The sequence below is a fragment of the Bremia lactucae genome, linkage group LG12 (genome assembly GCF_004359215.1).
Source record: "Bremia lactucae strain SF5 linkage group LG12, whole genome shotgun sequence".
In the NCBI taxonomy this organism is placed as follows: Eukaryota; Oomycota; class Peronosporomycetes; order Peronosporales; family Peronosporaceae; genus Bremia; species Bremia lactucae.
Genome location: NC_090621.1, coordinates 1,184,723 through 1,195,469, shown reverse-complemented (window position 1 = coordinate 1,195,469; position 10,747 = coordinate 1,184,723). Strand labels below are relative to the sequence as shown.

Sequence of the window (10,747 nt, the reverse complement as noted above, 5' to 3'; positions counted from 1 at the left end):
TGCGTACACCGGATGAGGATTTGCAAACACAACAGATACGTCAGACTGCCCGCGTAATTGCACATCTCCTTATCGCACAATAAGTGGCAATATTCTCAAAGGGCGTCATATTTGGTCGCACCGTCGTATTATCCACCGTTGAAAGCGCCACAGTAGGACTCCTAAGTCGGCACCTTTCGTCTGTTCAAAAGAAAGTTTAGACATGCCTACATTTTATATACTTCTAAGAAAAAGAAGTATAAATTCGACTGTTTCGTACCCCTAAGATCGACACGTGAGTACGTTGCACCAAGCATATCAAGCGCAACTTATCAAATTGGTATATATTTGCTATACGGTTTTTATTAGATGACTATTTCTGAATGAACGAAACGATAATCAACTCGTTTAATGAGCGGACAAAAGAAAAGGATCACCTCTTCACATTGACAAATCCTAGTGCGAATGGAAACTTTTCGATCGCCGGTCCAGCTTTTGGAAGACTTCTTCGACCAAACCATTGAGGTTTTCTGAAGTTGGGTAATTGCCATACTTTGCAAACGTCTCGTGCAGCTCTGTATTCAACTGCACTTGTCGGGGAACCTGAAGAATGGACCGCGTAAGAATTTCTGCATCAAACATTCGCAATAAGGGAGTCGCTTTCAGAACTTCTACTAAATCAATCCAGACCGGCTGTCCCTTGTAAAGAATCACGTTCGCCACGCGAGGATCTCCATGAACTAGGTCTTTCTCGTGAAGCTGCCACAACAACTCATAAAGAGTCGCCACATCAGATCGGGTCGCTGGGCGAGGCAAAGGTATTCCAACAGGAGACAGTAACAACGCAGCGCCACCAGGAATCTCAATGCATTCTCCCACGAGGCGAATCGTCAAGCCTGTGTCCTGGGCCTGCTTCAAGGCCGCTTCTTCTTGATAGAGAGATGTCACGAGGCTAATCTCCACAATTTTCAATGCGAAAAGCTCTTTTCCTTGCCTAGTGACTTCGAAAACGCGACCCCGGGCGCCGCGACCAAGAAACGCATCGCCCTCCACCACTTCAACTCCGAAGGAAGAGCAGGCCGTGGTCAAGCTTGCCACCCAAGGAGACACGTTGGCACCAATAAATTTCTGAAACAATGATTTCGATCCACCGTCCGTCCAATGCGCTTTCAGGACTTTACCAATGAAATTTGCGCGGCTATTGATTAACCAAAAGGAGCGTCGATCATAGAGAATGGCACTTCCAAACGTCTTGGGGCAAAGACTCTGCAGATACCGAACCACTTGACCAAACGCAGCATCACTTAAAGAGAGCTTGCTTTCAAATAGAATGACACAGTCAAATAACTCTTCCTCTGCTACACCAAATCGAAACTTGTGATTTGACGAGCGAGGTACTTGATCTTTTGGCTTTTCCTTGGCACGATACATTCCTGGGTGGGTCGCAAATCCATCCGGCTTTAAAACTGTACTCCTAGACACGTTCATTGACTGAGTTAACCACGCATATCGCTCGCTATTGACAAACACCATGTTCCAGTTGGCAAGCGCTCTGTCGAAAAAGGGAGTAATAAAGGCGTCAAACAGAGCTCCATTCGAAATGGCATTCGCTTTCCGTTGTATCCTTTGCGACCAAAAGGGTTCTTTATCATCTCTTGCTGCAAATACAGTGATCAATTCGAACCTTTCTAAACTCTATCGCCATTTCACCTAGTGCTCCATCCGTGTAGGACTTGTCTGGCTGAGATGGTAACTTGGAATTCATTTCTTGAATTTTGCTCTCGACTCTTTCTTCTCTATCGCTCATTTCTTGAATTTTGCTCGCGAATCTATCGCTCATTTTTTTTAATTCGCGTCTAGTATTTTCTTCCATGCTCTTGAACCTTTTTTCTACAAGAAAAGAAATGGCCTCGACAAGTTCTGCACCCTCAGCTTGATCTGGACCTTGCTTGGTTGCAATATTAGCCGCAGCACTCGGGAGTTCCACCAGAACGTGAATCTCTGCTTCACTAGGCAGGAAATCTGGCCCTAGCAACTCCGTCCGTGTGAGTCTCCAGGACGGTCGCATTTTCATATACTCAACGCTCCTGTCACCTTTTATAAAGTTCTTTACATAAATATCGTCCTTCAACCATACTTCGTTCTTCTTCGCCATAAACAGCGTCACCGTATTTGGATCAACTTTAAAGCGATCATTGACGCCTTTCTTCTCATTCACGATTGCCGTCTGTAGCGCTACAACGTCCGCATCACGTGCTATTTCCACAAAAAACAGTGTTCCTTCGCCATAGACCGCGCATAATAGTTTCACCTCGTCCATCCTTCTTCTTCTTAGAATGCGACCTGCAAATGAGATTTTTTTTTAAATACGATTATGGCATTGGCGTTTTCGCGCTTATCACATTCGACCAAAAACAACGTTTTTCCAATAGTAGGTCAAAAAAGGCCAAATAAAAGATCAAACAAATAATACAACTCAACCACTTCGACTTGCTATAAAGGCTTGTGTCGTTCGTGCCCCCCCAAACTGCATTTTTACATGAAAATATTGGTATAACATTCGTCATCTTATTTGTAAGTAGCTCCTCCTCGTCGACAGCAATCACTTTGTCGTAACGAGTCTCTTCCTTTTCTAAAGAAGTCTGGCTCGACTACACAAGATAATCAAGAATATTCTTGGCCGATGCCAAGCGTGGTTGGAGTTCTTTGTTCTGTGTCTTGCACAAAAGCTTCGAAGCTAGAGCTTCCAATCAGTTTTTTGTCTCGACGTGTCATGATTGTAACGCCTTTCGGTGACTGTAACGGGGCACTACGACTTGTACTGCTTCAGTACAAGTCCACTTCACACTGCTTCAGATGTGAGTGGTGCCTCTCGTTAGGTGACGTACACTGTACGTGCAGAGGAAGACTACTCTTAAGACAACTAGACTTAAGAGGGTAAAATGAAAACTGTATTAATATAGTTAAGTGTCTTGTTAAACTATCTTTGTAAATGTTGTCTTAACTATAAACTAATACTAAACATGTAAATGAATTCTTATCTATCTTATCTTGTAACTCTCTTTCATTACTTCTACAGCTGATTAGTCTGCGGAATAAATAGACATAATGGTCTATACCTATTTATGGATAAGAATTCAGGAAATTACTATTTAAAGTAATTTCCTCCAAATATTATCTACCTTTTGGATAATATTAATTAACAATCTTTTATTGTTAATTTCATGTAACGATACACCCCGTTACATCACCCCTCCCTTAAACGACAATCACTCTGAATGTCATTAGGTGGAGTGGTCGCTAAATGACCACTTAATTTTTAAAATGATTTTGATTGGTCAGATCCATCATTTTAAATTCCATCGCATGAAGGAACAATTCATGCGGGGTGAGGATAGTGTTGAACCTTCGGCTGCGGTTCGTGCAGCCGCGGGTGACGCATTGTTATCTCTTGCGGTAGACGTTCCGTCTACCGTAGTGTCTTCCACTCGCACAACACTTGGTGTTGCGAGTGCACGTGGTGATTCACCACGTGAGTACGACCCCTCTTTAGAGGTCGATTATGAGTGCGAGTCGGACGAAATGGCCGACTCGGGGAGAAAGCCATCGTACGTAAAGATCTTGTGGTACCCCTGCTTCAGTGGGTACCACTCAGGGGAGTGAAGACAATAAAATAGCTCATCTCGTCGTCGAGAAGAAGCCGTGGCTTTTGCCAAAACGGCTAATCAATAGCTTGTCTGGAGAGACTCCTCCTCACATTAAATATCTCTTATTTATTGCGACAAAGCTACATGGCGATTGTGCGGTGCGCAAGTTGGCGCCATACAAAGTTTGTTATTAATATAATAAAGTCAGTAGTAGAATAGAAATCGTTGCGCAGGAACTTGATATATTAATACAGTTTCTTTTTCCTCTATTATAAAAGCTGTAACGGGATGTATCGTTACATGAAATTAACAATAAAATATTGTTAATTAATATTATCCAAAAGGTAGATAATATTTGGAGGAAATTACTTTAAATAGTAATTTCCTGAATTCTTATCCATAAATAGGTATAGACCATTATGTCTATTTATTCCGCAGACTAATCAGCTGTAGAAGTAATCAAAGAGAGTTACGAGATAAGATAGATAAGAATTCATTTACATGTTTAGTATTAGTTTATAGTTAAGACAACATTTACAAAGATAGTTTAACAAGACACTTAACTATATTAATACAGTTTTCATTTTACCCTCTTAAGCTAACTTGCCTTAAGAGAAGTCTTCCTCTACACGTACAGTGTACGTTACTTAACGAGAGGCACCACTCACATCTGAAGCAGTGTGAAGTGGACTTGTACTGAAACAGTACAAGTCGCAGTGCACCGTTACAGTTTGTAACAGTAAGCACTCAAGCGGTATGCTATGGGAGTATCTAATTATGCCACAGGGACTTAGTCATGCCTCTGCACCATTCAACGGATGGTAATCAAATTGTTAAGATCGGTGAGGGATTCGCATTGAGCTATTTCGGCGACGTCTTCGTGCATAGCAGAGCTTTGGACGGTAAGTCGGACGTTGATGTACATCGTACTCACATCCGAAAAGTTCTTACACTTCCGCGTAAGCATAAGTTGTATGCAAATCTCAAGAAGTCTATAATTGCTGCAATCGAAATACCAATTTTAAATGCAACGTGAAAAACACGGTGTGAGCCTGGATCCTGATAAGGTCAATGCCATTACCGACTGGCTTGTGCCAGTCGATGTAAAAGGACTTCGAAAGTACATTTGGCGTGCAAAGTACCTGCACAAGTAGTCTCGCAATTATTCCGAGATGACAGTGAATTTTTTGCTTTGTTGATGAAAAAATTAAGGTGGTCATGAAACGCTGATTGTCAGCATTTCTTTAAGGTTACAAGCAAAGCAAGATGCAAATACTAATCCTGTCGATTGCCGACCACGGCAACCTTTTTCATGTGGTCTGTGACCAGCCATCATGCACTAGGCTATGCATAAATGCAATATGACACAGATGGCGCAGAGCGCATCGTCTGCCATTTATCGCGTCCGCTTTAACCAGCCGACCACAAGTATCCCATGCATGACACGGAACGCCTTGCCATGAAATATGAACTGGCTAAGTTAGGATCTATCACTTGAGGGATAGATAGTTTATTGTTTTAACGGACCTTGCGTCCTTACGTACGGCAGTAAACAGTCTTCACCTCTCGCACAGAATGGCGAGATACATGTCTCTCTTCGTGGATTATAATCAGGATGTTTAATGTCGTCGCGATGCCGTTTGGCTCGATTTTGAGCCGACTGCGCAAGTCGACAGTCCGTTTTAGCCCACTGTTGATCAGTAAATATCCAGTAATCAACATTACTTCACGACATATTTTAACGTATCAACTTCTTGTGATTGTTAAATGAATAATTTAAACAATTTGAGATCGTTATAAGAGTTTATCTAGAAGGTACGGCCACACACATTTGACTAATCGCTTATAAGTTTACCGTAGAAGTAGCACTAGGTTATTCTAAATGAATCGATCGTCAACAGGTTGATTCACAACACGCAGAGGTTTACGGTATTAAGCAGTTATTGCTGGCGACGCACATCGTGTCGACATCCCTTCCTATAGCGATTTCTGATAACGCATCATGTATGAGCTCCTATAAGTGGGCATCTTGGACGTGAAAAAATATATCTTACAATAAACTGGGATCTCTACTGGCCAGACCAGTATGCATTCGTCCGCAAGTACATACGTGCTTGCGAGGTCTGCCAACAGGTAAATCCTACCCTACATTCCGTACTCCACTAAAAACTTTGTGTAGGCGGGCACGTCTGTTGCGGCCACGCTCTACTTAAACACATACCCTTGCACAGCGAGAAAGCGGTTTGAGCGTCTAATAACGCGTGCAGTGTGGTTGGTGATGTTGATGTGGTAGCCGCCTTAGCGACCTAACCCAACGAATTAAGTACCTTAGTACAAGTGATGTTACGGGAACGATAATCCGGCTCCATGTCCGCACTTACTAACAAGGAAGTAGTTTTCAGACTGATTTATTTTTAATCTTATTAACTATTTTTACCAATCAAAATGTCACCTCTATAGACAACACTCAATACGTATAGCGAGCAAAACTTTCCATATACCTCGCGTAACGGATGATGCAGGCATTCATCCCTCCTAATGTGAATGCATCTATGTGCATCACATACACCAGGGTGATTAACAATGTGAAATACACCCAAATGGTGGGTCTAATTATCTTACTTAAGTAATTGACCATCCCCGTAGGTACACAAAGCTTCCTTGACGGGGACTGTGTAACTATGTAATATTATGTCAACTTTAGCCCGTTACACTGTTCCTGTTCCGTCAGAGTGTTGATAGTCCGTATCGATGGACTTTGGCTTCAAATTTCTTGAATAAACGAACAATAGTATTGTTGTGTTTCTTGATCGTTTCAGCAAGATGTACCATCTTGCCGCAGTCGATAAGTCGACCACAGCCAAAGGCTGTGCTCGTGTATTTGTTGACACGACATTACAACTTGATGACTTACACCATGAACTGGTTTGTGATTGAGATTCCCAGTTTACAGCAGGATTTGGCAACAAGTGTTCGAATTACTTGGAACACGGGTGAAATTTGAGCTTCTGACCATTCTGAAACAGATGGTTCGACAGAACGTGCAAATTGTGTCCTCCAATAGATTCTTGGAGGATACACCCAGGTGTAGTGGGTTCTTGCCGATGGCAAAATTTGCCATCAACAATTTGGTACATGCCACATCAGAGCATACACCGTTTTCGTGATTGGCTGACGCCATCCACGTATACCCACCTTGTTTGAGAATGACCGTTATTTAAAAGGGGCTCTTTGAGCAAAGAACAGTCGAGCTTTTGCTCATCATGCATTAATTTATAGACAATGCAAAGTATGTTAATATTGATTCAATCATCATTGAAGTGGAGCAACTCATTAATAGCGATAAGGCTATTGCTGACTCCGATAACGATGCTGAAAGATTTTGCATCAAAAACAATAATATAAGTGAGAGCACAATAACGCTCTCACTAAAAAGGAAAATATATCCGCAGAGCGCAGCGGTCGCACTAGCGAGAAAAAATCGAGTCAGCAGGAAAATTTCTGCTGGCTTCAGAAGCAGTGGTCCGTTTCGTTACTGATTCCAACGCTGATGCGGTAAACTGAAAAAAAGAAACGCCGATTAATATAGAAGAGCTAACGTTTTTCTAAAATAAAGTTAACGATTTTGCCGGATTGTCTTCTGTCTTTGGTAAATCTACAAAAGCATGCAGTGAGTAATGTGGGTAGTGATAATTTACTTCCCTTGTATATTGGCCCATTCCGTAAGTCGCACCTCTGAGGCAATACATTCACGATCAAGCTGCCTCAAAGGATGCGTATCAATCCTACGTCTTACATTTGACGCCTTCGATCGTAGTTTTAGTACAAAGCTTCTCCGGCTCCGTATTAAACCGGCACTGGCCAAGGCGTTCGGCAAAACTGATGGTCTTGGAAAAGAGATTGCAGCTATATCCTTTAATGAAATCCCCAGACGATCCGTCAAAACATGTCACAAAGGGTCGGATGTTTTTGTTCATTCGCCAGTTGATGAACAGCAACTTCCGCGCAATTTTTCTACTGTTCGCGAGTAGCACCGTTGACCGTCGTCGCATACTCGCGACGAAAAGAGCCTTCGTGATCAACGTTCTCCCGTAAATCCAGGTGAACGTGATTCAAGTCACAAAGATGACTCAGTTTTGTCTAATAAACAAATCCCATATTTTCTCACCCTCTCAATCCATTGACGAATATGAGTGGTGAAGAAGCACTTTCTATTTAAATGCGTTATTGGTCCTCGGTGAGGTGAATTGTTCGTTGGTGAGGGTATCCACCCTCTCCTGATTACTCGGAATCTCGTTCCCCGATAATAATGGACCTTCCGGATCTCGTCTAATAGTTCATCAAGACTCATCCTCTTCCTCGGAGGGTCCATCAGAAAACGAACACTTTCCGCACTCGTGAAGGATTGGAGGTTTTCAACCAGTTCGCGCATCATACAATAGATGCTCATCCCCCTATTGGCGTCTTTATGAGAAAGCTAGCCTTTGCGCAATTTAAGCTGAAATCGAAATGAACCAACCTTTGCTAATATTGAGAGGGTGGAGTAATAGTACTCTCTGTCACACTACATCGGTAATTATAGTTAGTGTTGTTTGGTGATGATGCAACGAGGAGTCCCGTTCCAAAATGATATTTTATAGAAGAGGAATAATAAATATTATTTGCTAGAAAAGGGATAAAAATATTAGTTCTCCAAGAGGAATTAAGTAAAGGAGTACAAATCATTTATGTTATTAATTGTTACTTAAAAATTCCAAATATACCAAATTTTGTAATACTAACGCGATAAGATATAGGTTCTGTGGATTAATTGAATGTAATTTAAACTTTGACTAACCCCGTCAAACGTTCAAGAATTGATTAGGCGGTGCGCAAGGAGGCGCATTGCATAATTACTTTATTAACATATTAAAGACAGTGGATATAAATCGCTAAAAATGAATTGGTTATATTGATACAGCTTTAGTTTTCCCCTACACTCAAGCTTTTGTATTAATCCTTACTAAATAAGACTTCTTAGCTACTAAAAACCTTCCCCACTTCGTGTATGTGAATTAATCGAGGCACCTCACCTTCATCGTTAGCACTGTAGGTTCGCTAGTAGGTTCTATACCTCCGTTATCTTGTCGTTTCGGAGGACGAAAAGCCCCAGAGTAGCCTTAAGACTGAAGTCCACGTGTTCCGCTATAAAAATCGCAAAAGCAAGCCGGAAGAGGCATGTCTTGGAAGTTTTATCTGCAAGATCTGTAACAAATAAAGTCACCTGTATTTGTGCATCGATTGGATGGCTCATGATACAACTTACCAGGTATTGTGTATGTTGGGCATAAGCGTAATTGTCACGCATTCCCTGCTTCAATTCCAGGAGCTCGGCTCGAGCCCTAAATACGGCACGTGGCGCTCATGTATTTGCCTGAGCTGGGTCTGTAAGACTTCATACGACCCGAAGACTAATGGGTCGTGAAGCTTGATCCCCAAGGCCCAATATTTTGGCACGTCCGGTCAAGTTGAAAATGCTAAACTTCAATTTCGTCGCATCAACACTGATACGTTCAGCTTCAATGGTGTCATCTAATTCGACGAATCATCTTAAAAGAAAATTGCCTTCAACTGCCTTAAACTTAGAGACTTCAATTTTTGACCTTTCGGCCCCCGGTAATTTGGCGGTCTTCTCAATCGCCACTGAGTCGGGCTATACAGGTGACTTGGACCAGTCACCTGCAATGTCATCAATACATGATATATTCCAGTCACCTCCAATGGAAGAAGGCGTTGATATATTTCTTGCAGTAGAAGCATTAGCGTCTACTGAAATAATTTGCCTTACTGACAGCTACACTGATCCGTGCAGCTGCCATCATCTGGGGAAGCTACACACAATGTTTGTGTGTGAGGAGCGACTATCGTCAAAAGGCCTGCAAATTCTTTTAGCGTTGCTAAACCAGTAGGGCGCTCTGCACCTACTGGTCTCGACCGTTTTTATTACAATCCACCTCACAGTTGCGATTTCGCAACAGCGTCGGATCCGCATCCTCCGCAGTTCCAGTCAACCCACACTGCTTTCAGTGAAGGTGATGTGCCTCGAAACTTCACGTACACAAAGCTTAAGAGGAAGGTTTTTATGACGCTAAGGGAATTCAGCTTCTAGGGTCTAGAATAAGGCTTCAATTAAAGAAAAGTGAAACTATAATAATATTTTAGGCTCCTACGTAACGATCTTCTATCTACTGCTAACTTTATTATATTAATAACTTACTATTTTTGGCGCCTACTCTCGCACCACCCAATCGTGTCTTGTGACGATTGGCGGGGTAATTTTAACTTAAATCAATTAATCAATAGAACTAACTTTTATTGCGTCAATATTACCAATTTTGGTAGTATTGGGAACTCTTATGTCAAAAAATTAATTAAGATCATTATTTGTACTTCTTTGCTTATTTCCTTTATAGAACATAATATTCATTATTACTCTTTTAGAAGACAATAGTTATATAACGGTAAACCGCGTTACACATCAAAAAAAGATTTGCGAAAGCAAATTTTGATGGGATAATTTTTAAATATATTTTCTTAAAAGTGATGTTTTTTTTTACTTTTCGGAAAATAACTTCTTAATAAATACCGTACCCTAAACCGACACAGGTGAAAATCGCGATCAAGTCATCGAATGGAGCAAGTGCTTACAGAAATGATGTTGCTTCGCGTGTAAAGCATAACTCTCAGAAGAACCTGATCCAATAAATTGGCCATTAGTCTTCGTTTAGATGAACAATAAATGTTGGAGTCTTCAATTCTAATGCCGGTAGGAGGTTTGTATTCATATTTACACCGAGAAATGAACCTGCGACGCTATGCAGATTCGATAAGGCGACAATGCCATTGATGCAGACGTTCGCATAGCCCTCTTCTCCCTACTCTATCGTGGACGTCGGAGTTTTGAAGCCGTAGTCAAAAGAGTTATGATCAAAGTCGCTCCTATCGCCATAGTAGAAGAAAGTCAGTCCATTCGACGTGCTATACTAAAAGGATTGCATAGTCGCATTATAATTATTGACACCATCGAAGAGCGAGCAATCGAGGCACACCTTTCGAAAAATGTCAAGATACGAGCCAGCATT

General features: G+C 41.6%; 1 protein-coding gene across 1 annotated transcript; it reads right to left on the bottom strand.

Annotated features, from left to right (window-relative positions):
- Positions 1-1,627: 1,627 nt before the first annotated feature.
- Positions 1,628-2,299, bottom strand: CCR75_005497 (uncharacterized protein; the record flags this gene model as incomplete). Its single annotated transcript, XM_067963578.1, has 1 exon — positions 1,628-2,299. The coding sequence occupies one exon, from the start codon at positions 2,297-2,299 to the stop codon at positions 1,628-1,630; it is 672 nt and encodes a 223-aa protein (XP_067820779.1).
- Positions 2,300-10,747: the final 8,448 nt, after the last annotated feature.